Here is a 27674-nt window from a genome sequence, read left to right on the forward strand (position 1 = left end):
TGCCCAAGGGACTAATGAAAAAGCATCTTTCTTGAATTCAAAGAAAAGTAAAACAAAAATAACTTCATTTGCTTCTTTTTCTCTGGTCAGCCTTTTCCTCATGCTGTTGCACAACCGGCCCCAACAGGAAGGACTCTGGTCAGTGTTTTGTTGATGTTTTCACTGCCCTTCATTAGAACCAAAGCCAGCCGGCATTCAAACAGCAGATTAGCAAAGCAGCCCAATGACATACAGCCTCAAAATGTGCAAGTAACAAACCACAGATAACAACTGGAAGGCCTCTCCTCTCGGAAGCGCTGACGAAAGAAGCGGAGGAAGCCAGAGGGAAGGCGGGCCCATGTAAATTGTTCTTCATCAGACCGAGGCTCTCAGACGTGTGTCAAACCGCCAGTGGCCAAAAGAGAACTGTAAACATTTAGGCTCCCCGATGGCTTTTCCATCTCTGTTTGTGTTTGGTAGTGTTGGGTGTGTGGGTTAAGCATTTTTGAGGAAATGAGTGTATGTGTGTGTGTGATTTTTGGCATAAAAGAAGCCCAGATGGCCCATTTTCAAGGCACCTCAGGGTCACAATCCTCTCTCCAGTCCTTCCAGTAAACATCACCATGAAAGTAACTGTAAGTGAGTGATGCAAACAGGACAAGAGTAAATATAGGGAGAGAAAAGACTGAATCACAATGACTGAAACCCCATTTGGACAGGATTAACAAAGGGGGCAGAGGTAGATGCACTCCCCAGTAATTTAACTAATCGTTCTGGACAGCATTTTAACCATTGGAAAATTACAGGATATGGTCTGTAATAGACGTGGACATTCCACAGGACAAACCCAAAAGAGAGGCAAAGTTACTGTGTCAGGTGAATTTGAGTCAGTAGCACTCTTTCTTTGAGTCATAACTCAGTCAGATCTGAACACACAGACTTGGTAAACATATTTTCAGATTCAATGTGGTGCACACAAAAATATTGTGTGTGAAATGATGGGGAAAAAAATCACTTCAGAACTTTTTTTTTCTTCAGTCTCAAAGTAATCTAGTGATAGTTATCTGTACAACCACGGTTATATTGCAAACAGGAACTGCTAACAGTTAATTCTGTATATTTTTAATGTTGTAAACCAAAATGTACAAATATGAGCCAAAAAGAACATAGAACTCAAAAGGGAATACCAGTAGTACCTCTTAGGGGGTCTTGCTTTCCTGATGGCTTTAGTTTTTTCTTTTGGGTTTTCCAAATATGTCTATATGTTTCCAACCAACCAAATGTCAACCAGATCACTAGTTCTCATCACCGATGTCAACCCTCAGAACACTGGAAAGCAGCCACGATCACAGCCAAAATCTAAAGCTGATGGTGATGCAGTGATCCCAAACAGTTGAGTTTCACCCTTTATGTTAGAGAGTTTTCTGGCTAGTCTGCTCTCACATCTCAGGTGTTCCCTGCAAATATATCAGCTTGCCATTTTTTTCCTCCTGCACAGCCAATATTTGTCCTGGGACACAGCACCGGCTGTGGCTACTGAATTATTTAACTTGTTTACTGGAGTTATTAGAAAAAGAGACAGAGGAAGGAGGAGGGTGGTAAGCAGTTTGGAGGCTTTCAAAAACTCTGCTTGTGTGTATTGTTTTGAGACTGAATATGATCTATGCGTTAGTGAATAGCATTCAATCCCTCTTAGCAGTCATTTATAGCACAGAGGGCCATGTTTCCTTGGCCTTTTTTTTTTGCATGTTTCCTGCTTCGTGCTTGGAAGGGGAGGGTGAAGCAACAGAGTTGCAATCTGCAATTATGGTGCTAGATGCCACTAAATCCTACACACTGGACCGTTATGCTTAGTGATACAGTGGTAGCCTTTGTAGTCCTTCACTCATTAATACCCCAACACAGTCACAGATCTTGTTGAATAAGCTGACTGAATGTTATTATTTGACATCGCTGTGATTTGAAGAGTGTTGAGAACTCTAGTTTGATTGAAAAAACTAATACATAGTCAGTGTATTTGGCACCTAAGCTTTTATACTGTACAAACAATGTAACCTTCTCCCCGTCCAATCTTGACCCAGACATACTTTTTTACCTTCACCTAAGGTTCATCTAATTCTTATCAATAGGCAACGGTCATAAGTAAAACAAATTGGTTTAATATACGGGTTGTATTTATGCAAGTCAATTTCATCAAACTCACTGGCCTTAAAACTTTAAGCACAGAATTGGTTATACCCATCGAATTGTTCTAATTAAGACCAATAAAATTATGGTACAAAGAAAGAGTTTGTATTCATCCCAAAATGAAAGAGGTGTTCCAGAGGCAGCCGTTTCCAAACTCTTTGAAGATACTTTTTCAAAGCATCCATTACTGGCAATGCAACATTGAAAATAAAAAAAAAGAAAATAAACTTTATAAAGCGTCTTTGAGTAGGTTTGGAATTAAATTTGGTTTGCGCTATCAAAAAGTCAACACATGCACCCTGTTGTTCCCTATCACAATGCCTTAAACTGCCATCTCTTTCATGTAGTGTTTTCACAGTGGCTAAAGATTTTACTATGCTCATTTGTCATTTAGGATGCCTTGAAGAAGAAATCATTTCTTGAGTGTTATCATGGATTGGTGTGGAAAGTAAACTCTTCGCTACCCATTGCTGTTTCCCTGCAGCCCTTGCAAGTTACAAGGTCTCTGTGAGGAGACTAACCTAGCATACTGTATAGCCTGCAGAAGCATAACCTGGTGTTAGTGACACCAGATAACAACAACAACAGCTCAGCCTTGTGCAGCATTAGCATGTCATTCTGGGAGGGAATGGACTGTGGTATCCCATTTTAAGCAGGGATGAGGGATGGAGAGCTGCTCCCACTTGGGGATAGGATTTGCTGCTGCAGGCCTGTTGTTCCCCTAATGCAGCATGAGGGAGGATGGAGGCAGCTGCATGCCGGGATTCAGCTCTGCTTTCCAGCTCTCAGCCTCGCCTGCTGCACTGCCAAACCAAAACCTTTCACTTCGTGCCCTGTCTTAACAAGAAGAGCTGTTTGGGTGGTGGTAGTTTTCCCAGTGAGGCTGTTTGCTTCTTTGAACTGCCAAACACGATTGTTCGGCAAATTACTAAGGCCTAACTTTTATATGACGGAGCAAATTCTTTGGTTGCACATAATTGCTAGAACTTAGTTGTTATGGCATGTACTAATGTATTTTATACACTAGTTATTCTCAACCAAACAGTCTGGTCGCAGATTAGTTCCAACTGTGTTGATAATTCCCATGAAGCCCAATTAGTCATGCTTTTATACTGTTTTTGTTCCCATATATGCACACTATTTAGAAGAAAAAGAGAATACTTAATACCATTGAGTATGTTCTCTCCAGTGATTATTGGTATAAGTGTGCTGCTTTATACTGCCTACCCATCATACTCATAATGGCAAGGAAGATGTATGTTATATTTTGAATGACATTTCAGTCTCTCGCCAGTTCTTAAAGTATTATGATTCCACTTCAGTAATTTAAAGGTCCAGGTCTTATTGTCACCTGAAAATAATAATCATTGTGTATTTGTTACCCTAGAATGAGCTGTTTTTATCTACTGGACAGACTCACAATGACTTGTCAATCACATGGTAGCCATGCCCTAAAGTGTTGTCGTCAATTTTACTCTAAATGGGACCATAATGTACAAAGTTAACAATATGCTGTATGGAAGATAACTTGAAACTAGCAATTGAGACCACAAACTCATTATTGAGCTCATACATCAACTGAGAAGTTGGGTCATTGCTCCATAAGACTCAGTACTATCAGACTTATTTTTTGCAGCCCATGGAGCTGCCCCCTGCTGGCTATTCAAAACAATGCAGGTTTAAGACGTTGGCTTCACAGACCTGGAAGCTCTGTCCAGTAATTATATACTGTCAGTGGTTGCAATCTGCAATCTTATCACTATATGGCACTTAATCCTACACACTGGTCCTTTAAGTGGATTCAGTGATGTGTAAAGTTTTAGGGCTCAGTTTGGGATCAAACTTACAGCCTTCTGTTTAAGAGCAGTCTGTCTAACCACTAGCAGTAAACAATATTCATGCCTCTTCTTAGATGTAAAACATCTATGGAAACTTTTCTACTATTGCCACACTTATTTCCCTGCTCAAGTGCCCTTGACTAAGGCACTAAATGTGAACAATCCAGCTCTGTGGCTGAGCCTGACCTTTGACCACCCAGTGGAGTGGATTAAAAGACAGGTAGCGGCTTAATCGCTACATGTTAGACATAGCAGAAGAAGGAGTATTGAAGGAGGCCAGTACATATTGTGTGAGCAGATGACTGCTGACTGTGAAAAATTCAGATTGACCACGCGTTTCCTGTGAACGTCTTCATCTGGACGTGATGGATGGAGCTCGTCTGTTTCACAGACGTGACCCTGCAAATTGTGCTTTAATGGCATTCCAATCATCAGCCCCAAACTATGGTGTTGAGCACAGGCTCCAGCCCACAGCTGGGTAGCTTCCATAGCAGTTTTGCTGTCATACCAATATTCTGAGTTTGACCTCAGTCTAAAATTTGATACTATCTCAATACAAATAAGAAAAACCGCCAAGCAGCGTCGCGAAACAACAGATGCTTGCTTTAGTTCCCACAGATGGGCAGGTTTAGTTACTTTAGCACAGTGGTTTTGATGTAAGTTGTTCGTCCTTGTCAAGTCTGTCAAGTTGAAGCAGACTGGGATCAACTTCAAGACATGGCCGACTGTTTGACTCTTGCTGTGCTCAAACATATTTGACCCTGATTGCTTTAGTCTCCAAAGAGCCAGACTTTAGCTCTGTCTGTTCCAATCCTGTCTCTCTGTCTGACTGTCTTTTGCAACAGTATTGATCCGTCAGTTCCACTCTTAAACTATGGGTAGCATCATGTCACAACCCTCCAACTCTTTTGATAGGCCAAACCCACATCTCTAAGAAGAATACCTCATGTGCTGTAATCCTTTGGACTTGCTCATCTCTCGATATCTGTTTGACACGTTGGAGCTTTCAGATGCCAAGACTTTTGTCTAGTTTGCAAGTTTTGCTCCTCGCCAGAACTGCAGATACGGCAGATATAATGATGGTGTCCAGTTTCCTCAGTTGGAAGAATTATGAGTTCTATGTTCCCATGGATTAGCCCTGTCGATAGTTGTCCTCTAGTTGCCTCTGAGCGCTGTCGACTTTCCATTTGAGCGTGTTTCTGTATAGCCAGCAGATTTTGTTTACCCAGATTATTATTATGATTTTTTTCCTCTTGTTTTCTATCCCAGCACTGAGTGCGGTCTTTTTATGGTTCTTATAAAAGGTTGGAGTTTGCTTTGAGGCCGCCTTGGTGCTCTCTCGCCAAAGCCACAGCAGATGTGCCGCTTTTGTTCTTCATTACCGATTGGCAGCTGCTCGGCGCTCAGAGCTGCCTGAACGTTTCAGAGACACAATGCGTGAGTGAAAGCTCACCCCTCTAATTAAGTAAATGGTGAGGATTTTGTTCCTCATGTCAGCAGGGGAAACAGAAAAATTATGTTTGGAATAAAAATAATATATTTCTGCTGTTCTGGTGTTATCAACAGTGGGAAACCTCAATGGTCGGTCCAGGAACAATGGCTTGATCAAGTCTTGGTGAACTCACACACAAAGCAGAAGGACGCACACACACATACCAAAGAGTCACATCCAAAACAAAATGCATGCGCTGACTCAGACACTCTCTCATTCATTCAAATTCCTGCCGTGTGTGGAGCTCAGTCTGAGGTTTTGGGTGCTGGGACGGGACCTTGCCGCTTGTTTGTCCCACAAAGTCACCAGAGCCACTTAAAAACTCATTCGCTCCTGCGGACGCCTGCTTTACCTCGAAGGAAAACAGCAACACACAAAGGAAGTCAACTAAGGGACCACACATGCTTGTGTATGAGGCTATATTGGTGTCTGTTTGTGTCCGTGCCATGGAAAAACCATTATGCCTGCCAGTATGAGACCTGTGTGCCTTTGTGGTATGATGTTACAGAGGAGGGCCCATGTGATCAAAGATTACTGGTAAATCCCTCAGGATGGTTGGGAGAGAAAATTGAAACTGTCCCTCAGTCTTGGGACATTTGGAGGTTTGAGCCCTTACTTCATACAGTTGGTGATTTAGGCACTTGACTGGTTCTCTGGCCAGAAGTAGAAATAGTAGTTTATACATTCCAGAGGTGCTTAAAAGCTGTCTGGGGTGAAATTTTGTCTGGTAAGGGCTTTTGAGCAAGGCACTTCATTTCCAAATATTAAAGTGCAGTTGCCCATTGTCCATATTATTATTTGGTGTGAAGGGGTCATTCAAGGTCAGAAATTACTATTGTTTTGCATTTCTGTACAGTTTTTGATGCTTCTTTGAGCAGTAACATTTCAAAATATTTTTTTACCAAACAAATAAGAAACTAAATATATTTTAAATAATTTGCGACAAGCATGTTTCTTGGCTTAGAAACTGCCAATGGGCCTTTTAGAGGAAGATAGTTCTGTTTTCCTCCCTCTGTCCACAGTTCATCTTTCACCCATTGTAACGTTTTGTTTTCGACACTGGTTTGTGTTATGTTGGCATTTTTTATCCTGTTACTGGCTTCTTGCTTGATGCCAACTATTACTGCTGCTTGAGGCCGCACATTCAGTTGTTATCTGATCAAAAACACACAATTTTTCTCACCCACAACACAATGGAAAGAGCCCCGGGTTAATACCCTTCCAACAAATCACATATGCTTTGTGGGTGACAAGAGTCGTATTCATGTGTGATTATTTGAACATTGTGCCCTCATTACCCCTCATTTTAAATTTCACAGACATTAATAGACTGTAAAAGGGGATTGTTCTCCCTGTGTTCTGACAGGTCATTCCTGAAAAGAGCATGCATGCCAACTTTAAAAACACCCTTTCACCAACAACAACCAATCAGACAAGGAAACAGAAGCTCGAACAAACAGGCAGAGTAAGAGACAAGCTGAACAATAATTGAATTGTCAGGCTGCACTATGATTAATTAGGTTGTAATGCATGGTATAGGGATAGGTTGTCTAATCCCTACTATATGGAAAAACCCGTCAAGCATGCAGTGCTTTCACAATCCAGTTTACCTTTAGACATTGTATTTGACCGGAATTAGTTTATTGCTCAAAGAAACATAAGCCCAAAGAGCATTTAGGAAGATAAAGATAACAACTAAAGACACAACTTACCAGTTATTGGATACCAACATTTAAATGACAAAAGAGCTTACTTGGTGGGTAATGGAAGAATAAAACTATTTTGGAAATGAAATGGTAAATGGACTTGTATTTATATAACGCTGTTCTAGTCTACAGACTAGGAGCTTTACAGCACTTGCCTTGCAATGTGCCAACTGTTCACCGGGAGCGATACAGCGCTTACTATCCAAAACATTCACAATGATATGAAGGTCACCCATACACACACACCGACGGCATTGCCTTCAGGAGCAATTTGTACTCGGGTACACTTCAGCTGGACAGGGGGAGCCAAGAATTGAACCAACGACCCTCCGATCACAAGACAACCAGTTCTACCACGTGAGCTGTAGCCAAAATGTTTGCTGATGGAGACAAAGGAGAATAAAGAAACAATTTTCTCCTTGACTGTAGGTTTGTAACCTGAGCAGGGATATTCTTTCTCTCTTTTCCTCACTCCACTTAGGTCAGAGGTCAACAACAGAAGCACCCTTGATACTGGTACAGTAGAGAGCTAGAGGCTTGCCAACAATAGACATCATTTTGAATTTTTGAACCTGAAACTCAATCAGTTTCCCGTACTTATCACATTTCAATCACAGTGGAAGCACTTGAATGTTTGTTGCATTCCAGACGAACTTCGCAATGCTTTTTTCTGTAATTTCCGCAATGCGACTGGAGGGCAGACCTGTTTGACGAGATGTTCCCTTCACCATCAGACAAGATTTACAGTTAAAGCATTATGGGTGTAAAATGGCACCAGTTCAAGTTGGCAGTGAAACAATGCCGTAGTGTTGTTCATCTTCTGTTTTGACACAACATCTCTTTCTGTTGCCACTCACAGAGTTGCCTACAGCTCCAACTGTAAGTGGTTTTGGTACACACACCTGAATATGAATGCGAATAATCTTGGCACACTTCCTTCATCCCTTGTATGCTTTTGAAACACCTGCCAACACACACCTAGCGTACAAAACATTTCAGGGACACACTTTTAAAGCTGTCCACCGATGCACCTTGTGACCTCCTTCCTCGCCTCCCTTTCCCTATCGTGTCATAAACCAGACATCTGCTTGCCAAAATGCCAGGGAGCATTTCTACCCTGTAATGCCCACTTATTCTCTTTTTTTAAACACACTCATATGAGAGAGCTTGTGTTTACTAGAGATTTTATTTTTGGCAGAAACTTCCCAGCCTCATTCTCGGGAAAAGTAGGGATAAATTATTCAGCCTGCGTGGGGAGTCGTTACCCAAAATCTATTCTGGGGGTGTGTTGTGCTCAGCAACCACTTAAGGAGATGAAAGAAATCTGTTTTTTTTTCTTGTATTTTTATAATTTCTGTGTATTCAGGGAATGTGGACCAAGTATGTATAAATCAGGCACAGCATTTCTTCTATTTCACAGCCACAGCAAGCTGCCCTGCACAACCACAGTGTTTTGCTGGTTTAATGGGCAACCTGCTGGCAACAAGCCTGTTTATCTAACCTTCAGGTTTGTACTGATCCCAAGGGTGTATTGCAGTTTGAATATTAGATTGATAGGCTTTACTAAATTTGATATTTTGAGGTGTTCTTGTATGGAGGGAACATTTCCATATGTCCTTAAAGTTTCTCTCTTTTTACCCTTCTATCTCACCTTTCCTTCTTTTCTCTCCTTTCACATTACTTCCTTTTCACTTTCTCTCATCTTCCCTCCCTTTTCCCCCAGTGCACAACTTTTTTTCAGTCCCTGTCATCACGTTGAAAGACAGAAGAAGGATTTACTGTTGGATCAAGTTGGGAAATCATCAGACCTGTCCTACTGGAACCGCTGTGTTTTTCCACAAATGCTAAATTTTCTGTCTGTGACATTCCCAACTGCAGTCCTCGGTTCTTTTCCCCTTTGATTGACACAATCCCCCACGCGAAGAGAAACCGCTGAGTCTGTTTTCATTGGGGGGTCTCAAAGCGCAGCAGAGCCGCTCTGACCGAGCCTGAATCTGTGGGCTAAAATGTTGAAGAGGGGATGAGGCGATAGAAGGGGGTCTTGTCTCTCTTATTTAAAAAAGCGCCTCTGCTCTTGCTTGTGTGTCAATTTATGCCAAAACTCTGGAGATGAAACTCTGCTAATCCCCCTCTGTTTCCTCCCCGTCATGAGCGTTTTGCTCTGTAATTGTTTACATCTGCATCATTCCAAAAAAGCTGTTGCTGGAGAAAAAAAGGCCCTCCAAAAAACGTCTCAAGTCCCCGCTGGCCCCTGGATCCTTTGGCAGAGGATAAGAGAGGCTGTCCAAAACTCCAGCCAAGCTGCACTGCACTGCAGCAGCACCAGTCCTCTCGCTCCAAATGAAGTCGTCTCATCAAAGTCACTACTTAGATTTTAAAAGTTCTGTTGGAGCCTTCTATTTCACTGTATAAATATTCATATGCAGTCAGACGGTGGCCTGTACTGACCCTGCTGTATGTCATCCTCCAAGTAGTCCCACCTGTGCTGCCTTACTTTCAACCTTGATAAGCTGAGGGATGTTTATCACTCCATTTCAGCCATAAATATACAGTAGGCGTGTTTGTTGGAACATGTGGAGGATGCGACCGGTTTGCATTTTACTTAAGGTGACATGCTTGATTTATTACCCAATAAAGGAACTGGGAAATGAGTTCCACTAGAGCGAGATGCTGTTCACTATCGCAATGCAAACTATGGTACACAGGTGATGAATGTCTGGAAACAGACACAGCACAGAGTGCGCTCGTTTTAGGAAAATGTCAGCTGCAGTGAGAAATGGCACAAACAGCATTTACTTTTTCTATGTTCTGTCTACGCAGTCTAAGTTCAGTCTCCTCAGTTTGCACCAAAGTTTATAATGCTATGGAATACAATTCAGTTATGTATCATACCAACACGACCAGAGTAGCCATACCAGATTACAGTAAGAGTGAAAGTAGCCTCAAGAAAGGAAACAACAAGTACAGAGACCTCCCAAGAGGGGAAACTGGGCATTGAGGCAGACTAACAGCTCTCTATATCCCAGCACCCTCTGGGATTTCCTGACTTTGTTCTTTTTGCTTCTTCTCAGCTCCTTAGTGTAGCAGACAGTGTGGCTGCATCACAGCCTGACAGGTACTAATGGCCTACAGTCTGCATCAAGGATACGTTACTGCCACAGTACTCGTGTCATCTGAGAGGAAGGTGCTCCCACTCTTGATACTGTTTTCAGATCTTTTTGAGAGGTATCTGTGCGAGGCAGAGGCACGGGAAACTTTGTCATTACAAGTATCTATACGTTAAATTCATTTCTGTTTCATATAAGGGAAGTTTTGGATTAGCTAAAGGCCTTTGAACCACAGCCGTAGTATGAGATTTGGTTCAAAAAGAGATGCATCTCTTTCTGCTGTGTACTGCGATGCTGTGTCCGAGGGTGGAGTTCTGTAGGAGTGCTGTCCCGCCTGCTTTGGAAAAGCCCTTTTTCTGTCTTTAGAGAATTAGTTTTAATGCCTCTCTCACGCCGAGACATTTACAGCCCTCTTGATTTTCTCCCGGGCCGCTTGGAGCTGGATGAAAGCAGCCGTCTCCACTGGGGCATTTCAGCACGGAGTGAGCGCTGAAAACGTGGGAGGGATGTGGGAGCAGGAAGGAATGTGGAGCAGTTCCAAAGCTCGCCGTTCAAAACGGTCATAACTCCGCCCTTTCACCCTCCCTCCTATTTCTCTGCATCTTCTCTCTCTCAATTTCAGTTAAATTTGCTTTGCTGGCTTGACATGAAAGGCCATTTTTGCCAAAATATCAAGATAAAAGATCATTTTTAAACCCCACTTGTTGCTTGTGTGAGTGTTTGTGGCTGTCTATACCTCAGTATCCTTTCCCCTTCCATCATCCTCCTCATCCCCTGTTGTGGCAGGCAGTGTGGTTTACATTGAAGCTTGATGTTTGGAACAAAGTTGTAGCCCTCTGTTCTGTCGTCCGGCTTTGTGGTGGCCGATAAAGTGTTTTGGTAAAAGATGAAATGCAGCTTTCAGTTTGCAGACAGAATTTGGCTGCAGGCTGTGCTTTTTTAAGAGCTAAAGCTCCTTTGATTTGGAAGGCGTATACAATCACCTCTTAAGATAAGTCCAAGTACCACTTTGATTTAGGTTTTGAATTGCAGCAGTCCTGCAGAGTCATTCTTTCCAGTGACTCTGTCAAGGACATAATGTCCGCTTCACTTTTATAAATCCTATATTTGCAGACCCCTACCACAGTTTGAGTTTGATTTACTCACGAAAATCTCTCCAAAATGTCCTCTTAAATGTCCAGCTGTGATAATCCATAAAGAGAAGCTCTGAGTTGATAAAAATATGAATACACTCCCTTATTACATAAGCTGTAGAAGCAGGGATTGGACTTCTTTGGCCTTGGCATTAGTCTTTCAGACAGACATATGCTGTCTTAACCCTGCAGACACTAAAAAACTATAGAAACACCCTCTAAAACTTCAAGTTATAGCCCAGGCTTTTAAATCACTTAACCTGGCTATATCTGCAAATAACATATCAATTAGGAAACATTCATTTTATCATTTGATACTTGTGGTTTCTGTAAAATGAATTGAAGGATTAAACTGTGGAGAATCTAACTGATATAACGTTGTGTAGTATGTCCATATTGATAAAAATTTAAAAATGTATATTTGTGTAGGCGATTTAAGCAGCTTAGAACTCACTCAAGTGCGCGACCCGCTGGGCTTTAAGAGGTTTTATACATCCAAAGAATTTCTATTAAATCCAGCCACACCAGGCTAGTAAAGGAGACCTGCTTCTAATTGAGACCCTGCTTTTACATTTTATTTCAATTTACACTTGACAAATAATACAATAATAGTATTTTACTAAAAAGAATGGGAAAGAATAGAAATAATTCATATTATATAAGATTCTATCAGTAAATATCAGGTCTTATCTTTACTTTTTACTTTACCCTATGTTTTAACCCTGTGTTACATACAAACTGAGCTAAAATGGCAGACACTACTCAGGGATGAAAACCTGACATGCTTTGCAATAGAACTCTAATGATTAGTCAACTAATCGAGTTGATTGAAAGAAAGCAACAAAAGTCAATTATTCGCTTCTTAAATGTGAGGATTTTCTGCTTTTCTTTGACGTTTATGATCGTAAATGAAGAGTCTTTGGATTTAGGACTGTTGGTTGGACAAAAGGAAATTGCGATTTTAAATGTTTAATTGGGGAAATAATCTGCAGAATAACTGATAATGAATATAATTGTTAGTTGCAGCCCTGCTTTGCATGTTTTTCAGGGAAAATCATCCCATTTACTGTACTGAAAAAATGAAGTAGAAATGAAAATAAATCTAAAGCTAAGACATTAAAGTACAGAGTAAATGGCAAATGCAATATCTTACTTTGACATTTCCGCCCTGGGTTTCACCTGACCATCTAATATGCTATTATTTTTTGGTGTTAACAAACCTGTGACTTAATCATACGAATGTGCAACAGCATGTGTGCTCTTTAGTCCCCATCCGCTATTAGAATATCTTCATTCACAAACCACAACTGACACTGCTTTTATTTCCCATTCCACCGCCCACCAAAACAGGCACACCACTTGTCGTATTTCGCTCTGCCTCCGGCTGTATTCATGTCAGAGCAGTTGTTGGGCTTTGCTTCATCTGAGGTTTAATTGTATCCTTCCTAGTGTAATATTGAACTCATTACAGCAACAGGGAAGTTTCATTACAAATCAGGGCTTGAAAGCAGAGTGCATTGTAGAAGAGGCAGTACCCTGGCTCAGTGACATGGTTTGCATGATTCAGTGTTTGTTACTGGAAATGTCTCACAGTCAGAGATTAGACAGAGTTGATGTCTCCCCAAAGGCAGAGTTCCTTGTTTGGAGATAGACACATGCACACACACTCTCTTGTAGACACACTCAGTCATGATTTACCAGTCGTCAAAAGTAGGCTATGCTTGTCACTTCAGATCTCTGTATCCGCTTCGATGTATTAATTCTCTTTCCTCTTTCACAAACCGCGCTTTTGTCTTGAGACTGAGGGTGCAGTCAGTTGCAACATTTCCATCACACCCCACACACACCATCCCATATGCGATGGCATGCTGAGGCAGGGGATTAAGAGATGAATTAAGTCGAGGCTTTGGCCATATCCTCACCAGTATCACACAGACACCAGCAGAGACGGACGCCTGGCCCCCACATATGGCCACGTCCCTCCCATCCAGGGCGTGATGAGGCCGAGCTGGACACACACTAACACACATCTACAATCGGTTGCACACAGCCACACACTTTCTCCTTCTATGTTTCGTCTGGAGGGTGTCTTCCAGCCAGCAATAATACCGCCCAGCCCCTTGTAAAGCCCTGTGGGGGATTATCCTCTTTCAAAATGTACAACACTGTGATATTTGTTACCATGTACTGCTATCCTGATCTGTAGGATTGTCACTTCAAACACATGAAGCGCTGTATTGTTGGATCAGAGTGTGGTTTCTATAAAAGCCCACTCATATGGACTTAAATAAGTGCATAGTTAACTCCAAGCAATCGGTCAAACATGCATTTCATTTGTTCTGATTGTTCCCATTGCTTCCCATGGTAAATCTTATGTAAACCAGAGAGCTATTTTTCCTCCTGTTTCTATTCTTGTACATATGTGCTCCTTGGCAAGAGATCTACTCATACTGTACACTTGCATTTGTAAGTGCTGCATTAAACCCTGAATATCTTTTAAGAACTTTTTTTTTACCATTATTGCGGTTACTTTGATGAAGCCACATCACTTATGCAGCCATACCCAGTGCATGAGAAACACCCCCTCTTGTGTTGCAGCTATAACAAGACAAATCCAAATTCTGAGTCATATCCTCAGCATGCCTGTGTAGGGCCTACAGAGCACCATGTCCAGTTCTACTGTATGGATGTTCAACTTCTGTTGCATTTTGAAGGTACTATTTGGAGACTTTGTCCACAGTGACGTTATGGTGCAATGTTTTGATGATCGGTTTATCTACAGTAGCAATAGCGTACAAGGACACACAAAGCAAATCTTATAGGGGGCAACCGAATGGCAGGAAAGGAGAAAACTCCAATGGGTACCTTTTTTACGTTTTGTTGAACTTTTTCAGTCATTGGAATCCACAAGCGGTTGTTGGGTAACGAACTAGACGTAGGTTTTGGAACAAATGTATGAGAACAAAACAAAAATTTTTTTTGTCTCCTTGGTTTCTGCCTAAAAAATTTTACTGATCAATTCCTGTTTTTTTTCTATTTCACTCAACTGGAAATTAAAGCCACTGTGTGTAGTACTTGAACATTTCTGGCTTTGGCACTTCCAGTGGAATAGAAATTGTTATCTGTGCGAAACTGGTATTTGATGGAAAGTGGTATCTGTCAGTGGAGCAGAGTGATATTTCTGTAGTAAAAAGCGGCAGCAGCATACCAACGGCATACTAGTACTCAGCAGTGGCATTCCATCACAATCAACATATACACATACATTTGCAATTAGAATAATTTGACCAATTGAATAATCACTTAGAAATGGCACACACAGTGGCTTTAAGCCTTTTTGAAATAAACGTCATATGTTTGGAAGACTATATAGTAGCCACTAACCACTCCCTCCTAAAACACTAATAATTGGCCAGAGGTATCCAGTTCCTGCTAGCAGGTAACAAAACACCATTCAGCTAAATTAGTCTGTTTGATTACAGCCAACTGGCTGCTCAAGGCCCAGAGGCTTCTGGTGAGATAAATATAAATCTACTGTACAGTATCTACAGTACAGTACTGCATCAGTGTATATCCTTGATCAGCAGTTATTCTGTCTGTGCATCCATTAATCCCTCCATCTGTCCATCACTCATTCCATTACAGACGGATATGCTGTACATCTCATATGAAGCACTAATGATGGACTAATGCCAGCCATCCATCTCTGCTGTGTCTGACCACCATTGGACACAGTGGGAGGTGTGTGTGTGTGTGTGTGTGTGTGTGTGTGTGTGTGTGTGTGTGTGTGTTGGTGGGGGAGTAGAATGCAAGTCAGGGCTAAAGTAATGTGGCTGAAGAGCAGGGAGAAACAGGGGAAAGTGACAGATGGTGACAGAGTGATGGGGGAAGGATTGTGTGTCACTAGGGTAGAGTGGGGAGGTGGGGGGTGGCGGTGGTGTGTGCATGTTTCAATGTATGTGCATGCTTGTAGGATTAGTGTGTGTTTGTACGTATGTACTGTAAGAGTGTGCACGCTTGCCTGTTGGATCTGTGTCAGTGTGTAACCGTAGGTATATGTGTAATTGTGTGCGTGTTAGGGGGATCAGAGAGACTGAATGGGTTGTGGGCGGCGGTGGCGGCAGACTGGTCACACCCCTCGCATGACAGAAACCCACTGTTGAACAAAACCCCTGAAGTACACACTAGACGTTCTCTCCATCCACCTCCAGGCTCCGCTTGACTCTTGTATCCCTTTTCCGGACACTTTTTCTGGGGCACACTTGCCTCACCATCATGAAGTGGCTGGCATCTGTGCGCGCGGTGTTGACCGGGGGCAGCCGTAGTGCCCCCGTGACCCCTGCTGCCAGCCCTAACATGCCCTCCAAGGCAGATCGACACGCCAAGCAGGTAAGCTGCAAACGGACTCCCGACTGGATGCTCGATCCTGAGAAGCAGGACGTTCATGGTGATGCTTAAAGACTGATGAGATGTGTGTTGATTTTGGATATTGCCACTGCAACTGTTACTGTTTTGAATTTGGAGTAGCTTTTCCTTAGTTTGTATGCTTGCTTGAGGGTTTCCCAATCAGTTCTGTCAGCTCAGTGATGTTTTTATGTCTCTCACACAGCTTTGAGTCTTTTCCTGGATTGCCTGCTTTTTTTGTTTTTTTATGATCCGTCTAATTGCACTTGGATTTGAATGCAATAAAAATGAGAGCTGCGGTGTATAGACGAGACAGTATGCTTGTGTGTCTGTGTGTGTGTGTGTGTGTGTGTATAACCTGCACAAAATCACTGTCCAGGAATGCATACAAGAAGCCATGAATGAGATTGAGTTTATTGTGCTTGGATCTCCTGCTTCCCTTTTCTTACATGGGTCTGATTCAGTGCTTCACTGTGCTATTGTATGGAAATGGCTATGCAATCCTTCCTGTACCAAGTCTTCCGTTATGTCCAACCATAATAAAAATACAATCAGCTACATGTTCTCAAGGTCCACTCATAAATCCGTGGATATAGTGTTGGAAAGGAAGTGTGCAGCAACTTTGGTGAATAACAGGTCATGTGTGTTTGTGTTTGTGTGTGAAACCGCAGTAGTAGTATTAATCCCTCACCCTGACCCATGCTGCGCTGATCCTGCAACTATCCTCCAATATCACTGCAAGCCCCTGCTGCCTGATCTTTTTCTAACAGCCAGATTCAGTTGAATGTTAAATATTACATATTTCAAGTTGGAAAAACCTCAGTTTTACCAAGAGTTGCTCTCAGAGGTGGAGCTGCAGTTCAGCAGAGGTGCTGCAAGAAATCATTTCTACATGTGTGGGTGCATTTAGCCTTCTCTCTAGACGAGGTATTCACACACACACGCACACGCACTTACACACACAGTGGGGGTGCAACCAGCTGGAATTTGTCATGAATATTAATGAGTGAGGATTGCTCCATTCAGAAAGCACCGGGGGGCAGGAAAGTCATTACACTCCGATGAATGACCCCCAAACATGTCCTCTTCGGTGTGTGTGTGTGTGTGTGTGTGTGTGTGTGTGTGTGTGTGTGTGTGTGTGTGTGTGTGTGTGTGTGTGTGTGTGTGTGTGTGTGTGTGTGTGTGTGTGTGTGTGTGTGTGTGTGTGTGTGTGTGTGTGTGTGTGTGTGTGGCTGTAGGCTATGCTGATCAAGTGTATTGCAAGTCATTCCTACTGAACCACAACTTAAGTACAACTCTGTGGTTTGTATTTGTATTATCAGCATATCTCACATTTACAATTTATTTTCTGTCTCTGTATTCTACTTCATAGCTGCTTCTTCACTGTTCAGTTCATTTGACCTGATCTGACTGAAAGATATTTGTAGTGTGGGTGTGTGTTTCATACCAAGCGTATATATTCTTGTGTAATTTGTTCCACTTTTCCATGTTAGAATGATGCCATTAAGTGGCCTTAAATTACAAGTCTCAGTTGGCTTTCATGTCAGGGGCCTGGGCCCAGATTCAGGGGGCACTTGACCCCAAAGTCCATTATTTTCACTAGTGTGAACACTGTGTACCGTACACAGTCCACTTGAAAAGGCAGTCTCAGGTTCAGTTTGCAAACAACCGTACCAAAATCCAGAACTGCACTGCCATTTTAAAATGTGAAATTATACATTTTAACCTTTTGTTAATGATTTATTTTGATATTCATTCACTTAATTAGCCAGCTTTCTTCCTCTCTTCAGCGGTGGGCCAATGTGTTATCCAAAAAATGAACGAGAAATTTAAGCTCCATCTGACATCAGACGTTGCAAAGAAAAGTAATGTTTGATTCTATTCTACAGAAAATATGTTTACAGCAGCATGCATGAGTGTTGTAGTACGGGGCTCAAAACAAACATCGCCTGATGCTGATTATCTCAAAATGCCAGATAATAAATCAGCCGACTATCACCAGTTTATATTGAGTTTGAACTAGGGCTGTGTATTGGCAAGAAACTGGCAAAAGATATCTATCACAATACAGGGGTTACTATTCAATATATTGCGATTTAGAAAAGAAAAGAAACATTTTAGTAAAACTGTATATAAAATATAAGGTGTATATAATGTATATAAAGAAAGTATTGACACACCATCTCATGCATACAATCTGAGTAAAGAATGTTATCTTGTGTTTGGGGGGTTAAACACAAAAAACTTTGTGTTTTTGAGAATTGATACAATATCACAAAACAACATATTGCGATAGGACATTTTTGGATAATTTCTCACACTTCTAGTTTTAATTCAACAGTTGTTTATCAATGCACGTCGGAAGTCAGACCAGAGGGTCATTCTCGACTAAATATATAAAATGCTGTAGCAACAACATAAACAAATGTCACGTAAATAATGTAAGTATGCTCCGGTACGGAACAACATTACCAATGTGAAAGCTGACTGGTGGGGAAGTGGAGGGAGGGGGCAATCATACTCAAACATGGTATGCACAAATTGTACCTAATATGACAACGCCCTCAGTCCTCTTCAAAGAGAACTGTGGTGCTGTTTTGTTGGCAGAATAAGAAACAACTACAGGCGCAAGCACAAAGTGCAAACGTTTTAATGTATTTAAAGATGTGTTTATGGTAGCAAGCAGATCCTTCTGCTTTGAATGTTGAGCATATGAAAGGGATCTGAGGTCAAACTGTAGTCTAAATCAATTTGTAAATGTAGGTATTTGACATGTGGAGGGAGCATCTATAATGATTCAAATTCCTTTGGATGGTACAAAGGCATAAAACAGCTGAAAGCAACTATCAAACTCAAATGACTTTGCCCATTACTTGTTCCTTTTCATTCTGGTGTGGCTTCGGTGGTTAGTTGCCCTCACTTGTGCTGAAAATGTTCAGACGATGTAGCGGAGTGATTACTTCCTCATCTAGGGCCCAGACAGGATTTGGGGGCCACAGAGTCAGAGTTTGTGTGTTCCTTCCCCAGTCTAATAACAGATAATGAGGGCAGAGTAATATTGAATCACCTAATATTTACAGCTGGAATGTCTCTGGCTGAGGCTTGGTGATTGATGAGCGGCTTGTACCCCAATCATCCAGTCTTAAGAAATTGCTGAGAGCCAGTGAGTCGGGTTGCGATGTTGTGTCTTTTCTCAAAACAGCCGCAGAGGGTGACAGATAGAGCGGGCGGAGGAGACGAGAGAGGGATGGCCAGGTAGAAACTGAAACATTTTCTCTTCCAATTTCCCAAGTCTTCACCTTAAAAACATTCACAGGAGTAAATGGAAAAGAGAGCTTGAAAACAACGTGAAAACTGAAATCAATAAGTGAGAACCAGAGTGCAGGACTTTAGTTGGCTCAAAGAGAGGAATGTGATTTCTGGGGGATCTTTGTAATTTCAGTGCAAGCCACATAAAACAGATGGAAACAAATGAAAACCACCCACCAGGCAAAAGGGTAAAGCTATGTTGCGGTTAAAAATTAAACCCCACTGAAACACTCATCCTGTAGAGGGACAGAGGGGGGAAAAGGAGAAACAGGTTTTAGGTAAAGAAAGGGAAACAACAGTTCGACCTTGGGTTGCCCCTTTGATTTACTTATCAGGTAGACAGATAAGGAGGGAAGTAAGTCCCCAACAGCTGTGTGCTGGTGAGAGAGAGCAGCTCTTGTTTTATCAGTGGATACATGTACCATGAATCACAGCTATCAGCATGTTCCAGTCACACACCTACCTTTGCTTAGTCCTCCTCTCAGCCTTCTCCTTAGGCCATTCAGATCAATATGGTAACCAATGTTGTTTTTGAGTGGCATGTGTTGACCTACTGGATCAAATCTTGTATTAATTGTTTCTGTAGTTGGCATTGTAGAATTCTCTTTAGAATGTGTGATGCCTGTGCAGTCTGAAGAAGTGTATCAGTAATAATAAAAAAGATAATTATTTTTTTTTCTTTAATAAGAAAGAGTCCATCAGACTGTGACTGTTTTGTTAATAGTGATATTCACACTCATCATGTTCACATACGGCACTGTAGGTATCCCTCTAGCGTCATTTCTCGACATGCTCACACTGGAAGTGACAGTGTAAAGTGTGAGAAAGTACACATATGGAGGTGTGGGACCATGTTGCCTAACGCCAGCTCTAACCCTACTCAGATTCCGTCAGGTACTTTATGTTAGTATCTGACGTCACAAGAGTCACCTAAAAGGTTTAAGCTGAATAAAGATGCATACAAAGAGTATATGCATGAGTTTGTGGGAACTGCTGTTATTACAGTACCACTATAACATGTGTGAAGGTCACTAGCATGAGATGGACCCGAGTAACCAACCAGCAGAAGGATGAATTGTCTTCCTCTGTGCTGCAGCACGTTCTGTCACTCTTACAGTAATTGCTCAAATCACCCTGAACTAATGTTTCCACTTTCTCGGTTCAGACAGACCAGGGGTGTGCGACCTCCATCACTCTGTCTCTCTCGCCCTCTGTCTTTTTCACTTCACTGAATGTCGCTGCTTCTGCACACCATCAGTCCATCTGCTGTCTCAATTCCCCCTCTTGCCCTTCCCTCACTTGTTTCCTCTTCCTTCCCTCCAGTAATATTATATTCACTATAACATTAAGGTGTATTCCTTAAAAAGGCACATGATAGACAGGAGGCTCAGCTAAGTTTAGCTGGGTTTATCCTCTAGACATCCTGGATCACGCTCTCCGGATTGTGACTCATGCTCACTCTCACTCTCTTCCTCAGTTGCTGTAATGCTGAAGACTGTCAGTCTTTCTATATCAGTCTCTCGAGTTGTTACACTGATAAATCCCCATTGACTCTCTCTCTGAAGTGACTGCACTGACACTGTAAAGCCCCATTGACTTATCCATTAACCTCTCTTTCTCTCTTTATTTCTATCATCACTTTCCTCTTTAATGTTCTTCTCTTTTTCTTTGTCTCTGTCTCCCTCTGTGTCCTCCTCCTCACATCTGTGTAGTGTCAATCTCTCTCTCAGCCACTTCTCTGTGCATATCGCTCTGACTTCCTCTGTGCTAATCAGTGCTGCTGGTGTGACTACTCCACACTCTGAACACGCTCACTTTAAAGCCACGCACTTGTGCTTATTGACTAAAACAAGCATGAAGGCAGTTGAGCTTACATAAATACACACACACACACACACACACACACACACACACACACACACTGGCACAACCACAGCACGTACACACTCTATTTTCTCTTTGCTCTTGAAGACGTCACAGCAGTGTCAGCACTGGCAAAGTAGGTTATACATATGCACTATTTAACTTTATATCATGCACTATACAACGATAATCAATATTTTTATATGGATAGAAGAGACTATGTGTAATTTGGAAGGGATCACTCACAGTGAAGAACCCACAGAGAATTATTATTTTAGCATCTTTCAGCTCATTGTTTTGGTTTTAACGTCCACAGCTTGTTTCAGTCTGACAGCTCTCATCTCGTCTTGTTTCCAGCAGCAGGCAGATCTTGTTCGCTCTTTGGTTCCACTGTCCAGTGCTAAACATTAAACAGACAAAGTTAGCATCTAGCTTGTGGACATAGTGGAGTAGTTGGCATCTAAAGAGTCTGATACCTTTTTTAAGCAGTTGGTGGAGACCAACACAAAGCTAAAAGGAGAGTGAATACTGGACGGACATTCATCAGGTGGACAGAAACACTACTCCAAATGCTAATGTCAGCTAAATGTGTAAAAGAAGCAATTGTTGTCCTAACACATCTTTATCAACTTTAAAAGGTGATAATATGTCTGTGTTTTGCCAAAAAATCTGTAGAGTGTAAGTATAAGAAATCAAAAAGAGGAGTCAGCTTAGTGCAGTTTGTTGTTCCTCAGTCGGTGACATGCTCCATCATATTTTGCTGCTTGCTACCATGGTAATGTCAAAGTTTTCCCCAGGGAAATGTTTAATTTTGCTTGTTATGAAACTATGAGGAATTCTTGGCATGTGAGTCTTATTTTGGTAAAGAACTTCTTCAACCTCTGGTTGCAGTGTAGCAGCAAACTCTTGTTGGCAGAACCGACATAGTCGGTCTTATCAAGATTGCAAGGTTTGATTGCCAGTCCAGCAGTCCCAACAGCCAGGTGGTAGTAACTGTTTGTAGTAACTGTTTGTCTTTAGTTGATGTTGTGGTCACTGGATATGCTCAGATAATGCTCAGTATTGTCCTTTCAATGAAGTTTACTGTTTGTAGTAGACATCCTTTGGCCTCTCTTTCTCCTCCACCTCATTACATCCAGTCTAGCCAACACTCTGTCCTCAATAACCTGCCCTCTCCAGCTTGGCCGAATGCAAAAAAGTAGCACTTCCAAATTTCATCAAAAGCCAGGAAACGGCACATCCCACCTACAGTCCCCGCATCAGAGAGGAATGGATAAAGAGAGCGAGGGAGACTGAGAGCAAAATATTAGAGAAAAAGAGCAGCAGGGAGAGAAAGTGTTACGCAATGTGTTATTTTTGGGATAGCTGAAAAAAAATTGCCACACTCGTGTGTTAATACGCTGCTGGAAGCCTGCAAGAGAGCCGTATGTGTGCGGTATCTCCTGTCCTTGCCTGATTGGTAGACCAGCGTCGGTGTGTGTGTGTGTGTGTGTGTGTGTGTGTGTGTGTGTGTGTGTGTGTGTGTGTGTGTGTGTGTGTGTGTGTGTGTGTGTGTGTGTGTGTGTGTCAGAGAGAACGGCTGAAAACTTTATGCAGTTTCTCACATCACCCTCTCACTGCTGAATCATATCTCTCCCCTCCATATTCTCCTCCTGTGCTTGCCTTAATTTGCTCCTTACCTTGAAAAACCTTCTACCTCTGTCAACGCTCATTTTTCCCACATAGGTCTAAGGAGTGAGACATTTTACCCCTCTTTACCTTGCTGCTTTGAAATTTGCTGATGATTTAGCAAGGTTATTTATTCAAAGGATAATTCCATTTTATTACTTTATTTATTACTAATTTTCATACTTTTGTCCATTTTCCGTTAGTAATAATTACATTGTCCACACCAAATTAATTGCTAAGATCTATAAGCGCGAGGGCATTGTTGAAAAGAAGTCTGGAGGGGCAGGAAACATGAGCAGTGAGACAATCATTCAGGTTTTAAACAAACCTCCAGGCTAGTCAAACATATTTGGAAGAAAAAAACAACCAGTGAACGGTAAAATTACTACCTAAACCAATTGTTGTAAACAACCAAATCAGATTCAACTTTGATCTCCTGTACTTGCCGTGGTTGTGCACATAGTCTTCCTGCAATAAGGGATTATTTACCGGCATTTCAGATGCACTCTTTCCATTGTACCTTCAAATGTTTCCAACCTGTCTGATTGTCTGACTGCTTGTGTTTGTTATCAGGTCAGACTGTCACCATGTTCCCAAATCTCAGCTATTACTCTACTGGGTACAATCTTATCTTAAATGCAGTTTTGTAATGTAACTAAGCACATTCACTCAAGTAGGCTATTGTACTTAAGAACAGTTTTGAGGTACCTGGACTGGGTTGTACCAGATATGTGTAAGTTCTCTCCTAAGTTAGGATGTAAAGTCAACACTAGAGGCTCAGTAAAAACTAGTTGTAACTAACCAACAATTGGTTGCACCACAATTATCTGGGGCATTACTTAACAAGTTTGGACGTAAAGTTTTAACTAAGGCAAAAACAAAACAAACAAAGATATTGTTCCATCATCGTGGTTACCATATGCATTAGCTTTCTGGCCGGGATGAGGCACCTGCCTTTGGCACAGAGCAAAGTAAGATAGATCAGTAAGGAAATATCAAGAAATGATATCAATAAATTAGGTCTCTCTGATTTGTACCACCTGAGGGGCATATGTAGCTATTTAGTTGTTACTTAGAGTTAAGTAGTAACTGATCTCTGTGGTGCAAACACATTTACTTTAGTAATGCATAAATCATAACTTTGTAATAATTTACGTTATAACTAGGTTTGAACTTACAGCTGCTGCAACAGGCTGCTGTACGTTACTTTTAATTTATTCTATGTTTTATTCCACCATATTTACTGGACAGCATTAGTTAGGTACTTTGCAGATTCACGTCATTGATACAAAATAAATAAACAAATCATTTCAAATATATTGTTATTATAAACTACCCAGCAGTATATAAAGTAATTGTGTAGCCCTACTTTTACCAGCTGCAAACAGTAAAGTGATGCGTACACATGAATGAATCAGTAATTATCCAGGAATATAACATACATTATTCTGAAATGGCTTCATTGTGATTTAATAATGAGCACTTTTACTTTTAGTACTATAAGTACTTGTACTGTAGAAGAACTTCTACAGTAAGTAATATTTTGAATGCATGACTTTTCCTCGTAAACAAGTATATGTATAAATGAAGCTAGCCCTTACGCTAGCTAAACTCGAGTATACTCTCATAAGGCATACTCTTCTCTCTACTACGTATATCCAATCCATACTGCAGTGTGCTTAAACCATCAGTGCTCTGCTCGCTTTTTGTTGCATGCCTGCTGCTACACCGCTCACCTGAAAGCTATGCTGTCACTTGCAGCCACTGCTGTTGTTCACATAGCATCTCGAAAGCCCCACCTCCACCCCTGCATCCACCTGTAGGCACAGAGTCCCCTATGGGCACCAAATACAGCGCTGTGTTAAAATAAATGGCTGCATTAGTGGGGGTATGTGGGTTCCATTGCCGACATAAAATACGATCCAGCAATCATTTAGTTTTTTTGTCTTGACAACTGCAAAGTAAACAGTACAAATACTGTGTTTACATTACTAAGTAATCCACCAGGAATGTGCACTTGTTTGATTGGCCAACGCGTCCTTGCCAGATGACGTTGTGGCAAAAGTTGAGACAAGTTCAACTTTTTTGCCAGGAAACATTTGCATAGGCAGCGTTGCTGCGTCAGTACGGTGGCTCCATTCAAATGAAATAAGGGGGTTCATCTTTTCCGGGCAGTTGTCTGTCTGAACACAGCCTTATCGTCACTCCCCACCCCTGCTGTCCTGAGCTTGGCTTTTCTTGTTGAGAGCCTAGACACCAATTATCAACCCTGTAAGTATTCTACATTCACATATAATCTATTCCACGTCAGTTGGCTGACTGAACTTATGGAAATGTTTGACAAAACTACAAAAATAAGGCTCAAGTTGTAATAAACATAATTCTCCTTTTAATTTAGCAGTATCTAATTATTGCAAGGCGCTCCGAGAAAGCCTGTCAGCTGAACACTCAAAATGTAAAAATGTACATTTAAGAAGGACAAGGACCAAAAAAAAAGAGCCGCAGGAGACACATCAGTCATTGCTGGGCTGAAATGCTGGACTTTTCTCATGCTGCGTTATTCAACCAGAGTGGACATTATTTGAGCTGGCACACACAGGTTTGGCCGGGACAAACAGCAAAACACAGAGCGGCGTCCAAGCACCATAATCAGAATCATATACAAGTTGGCCAACTGGTCATTATAAGATACTTAAAGCAGAGCGTCCCGGACAGAGCCAAAGAACAAGAAGAATCACTTAAAGCTTTGTCTCCTGCTCTGACAGATTTGCTGAGGAGCAAAAGTGAACTGTCTATCATTTAAAAGCATTTACGAGTGTATTTTTGTTTATGTCAAATCTGAACCTTACTCATGACCTTTGAAAGATTGGGATAGATCTTTGGGAGGATGGATGATTGGTGAGCATGCGGGAGGAGGAACTAATTTAGTCTTTCTGTTGTACGAGGGAATTGCCTGTTTCTTATCCCTTCCTCGTCTTACCTTACATGCTTATTGCACCTTTGGGAATGACAGAATCAATTTAGTATTGATTCAATGTACAATTTCTAAATCATGTCATCAATTCATTATGGTGAGCAGGCTGATCATTTTGCAGTCAAAGATAAATATTCCAATCTTTGGGATGAGTCCAGAGTCAGGGGCCACACCACCGCAACACAGGCTTACAGTATGCCCACATTCACACACGCACACACTCTCATGCATGCAGTAATGAGTTTTATGGCTGAGTGATTTATGCATTTAAAATGTGGCCACGTTGTCCTTTAAACGTCCACAATGAGATAACAGAAAACACATCAGCTGCCAGACAGATGGAGACGGTGAATTCTGCCCCACCCTGCGCTGCTGCAGAAAGGTCATTCGCCTCATCCCCTCCCAGTCAACTGTAATTACTTTGCTTGGAGGGCGAGGGAAAAAAAACTAAATTTTCTTTGTGTGTGATAGAAATGTAAATGAAGGGGAAAGGATGGGAGAGCAGCAAGGCATCAAAATTACTCCCTAATTTGTTTTTGGCTCATTATTGTAGATTCTCGCCGACACACACTCACACACACAGTCCCAGGACTAGATTAGAAATGAGTTGCGTAACCAGTGAAGCACAATATAGGCTATAATCACTGTTAGACATGCTGTAGGATAAATGACATGTATGATGTCTTTTTTTTTTTCTTCCTGAGAATTGCTTCCATAATAATGAATTCCATGCTGATCCAAAAGCATCCAGCTGAAACTAATCCATTTACTCCCTCCTCATCACCAAAGCCGACTCTGTCTGCAACACCTGCCTCCTTCTGGGGCATGATGAGGAACGTCAGAACTTTTATTTCTTTAATTTGTCCTTAATTTTGTGGATCTTCCTTATGAATAGTTAGCTTTTAGAGTAGGCATTTTCAGCTCAAGCATGTAGATGTTAAGAGAGTAGACATACAGGATGACATTTATGTTACATTTTCTCTAAAAAGGGAAGGTTTATTCCCTGCCACATTTGATTCTACAATTATTTCACTAGTGTCAGTTGTTGCAGGAGAAGCACACAGGGGTTTGTTTTTTGGTCTTGGTGAAGAGTGAGCTTGGTCAGTCCCTGGTGGCTAATTTCATCATTCAGTGCTGGTTCTAAGAATGGCCCTGATTTCTGGAGCTGTGTTTCAGACAACAGGTTCGGTTCAGGGAATCTGTAGTTTATTTTTAAGTGTGTGTGGAGTGTTCTGATCACCTCAGTGGCTTCTGGTAGTGTTGTTGCCTGAGTAAGGTAGTATTTGGTGATTTAATTTTTTTTTTTTTTCCATTCTTGAGTTTGAACCTGCTGCACTGTTGATTGTCCTCTACTTATAGGTAAGTGGCTTTGAATATGGGCTCTGTTGTGGAGGATTTTATTTAGGCTCCTTCAGTGGATTTATTGGATCAGTGTACAAAGGACCAAATTATTAAAGATACACAAATATGTGAAAAGGAAGCCAGACCTCGGATGCCCAGACCACATGGATTTAAAAAGACCCATCCAGGCATTCCTCTGCTAGTTGTGTATAATGAACACAGTTACAAATGAAAGCAAGTTTTTTATTTATATGCCTCCTCTGTGGTCTTTTTGGCTAATTCATCCTTGTAGTTGGCATTGTGTCTGTTGTGGTCCTCAAGGGAAAAGATAAAGTAATCTGAATGGCATTTGATTGTCCCCCGCATTCAAATCATGCTAGAAACTAGAGTTTGACAGTGGGTAAAATGTGTCCATCAAATCTGAGGCAGGGTATCATTTGAAAACTGGCCATACAATAACTTTGTCTTAACAAATTATGATTTTAGATATGATTTAAAACCAAAGAATTAGGAAAGAGGAATATGAGCATTCAGTACCAGCATACTCAGTGCTACTGACACATTTTAGTCAGTCAGTATAAATAAAACTATTGCGGTTCCATACCCATCTTCGTTACATTTTGCTTAACTTTATTTTTGGTACACTTTAGCAAGCATGTGTTCTCATGACTAA

General features: G+C 41.5%; 1 protein-coding gene across 3 annotated transcripts in view; it reads left to right on the forward strand.

The window, feature by feature from the left end:
- nav3 (neuron navigator 3) overlaps positions 1–27674 on the forward strand; it is a 428096-nt gene that overhangs the window by 186181 nt on the left and 214241 nt on the right. Inside the window, exon 1 of one of the 3 annotated variants that reach the window (XM_051392315.1) lies at positions 15703–15831. The exons of the other annotated variants lie outside the window; for them this stretch is intronic. Coding sequence (XP_051248275.1) covers positions 15718–15831 — 114 coding nt within the window. The 5' untranslated portion in view covers positions 15703–15717. Of the gene's footprint in view, positions 1–15702; positions 15832–27674 lie in introns of those variants that run through there. 3 annotated transcript variants of the gene reach the window in all.

Source organism: Dicentrarchus labrax, unplaced genomic scaffold (genome assembly GCF_905237075.1).
Source record: "Dicentrarchus labrax unplaced genomic scaffold, dlabrax2021, whole genome shotgun sequence".
Classification (NCBI taxonomy): Eukaryota; Metazoa; Chordata; class Actinopteri; family Moronidae; genus Dicentrarchus; species Dicentrarchus labrax.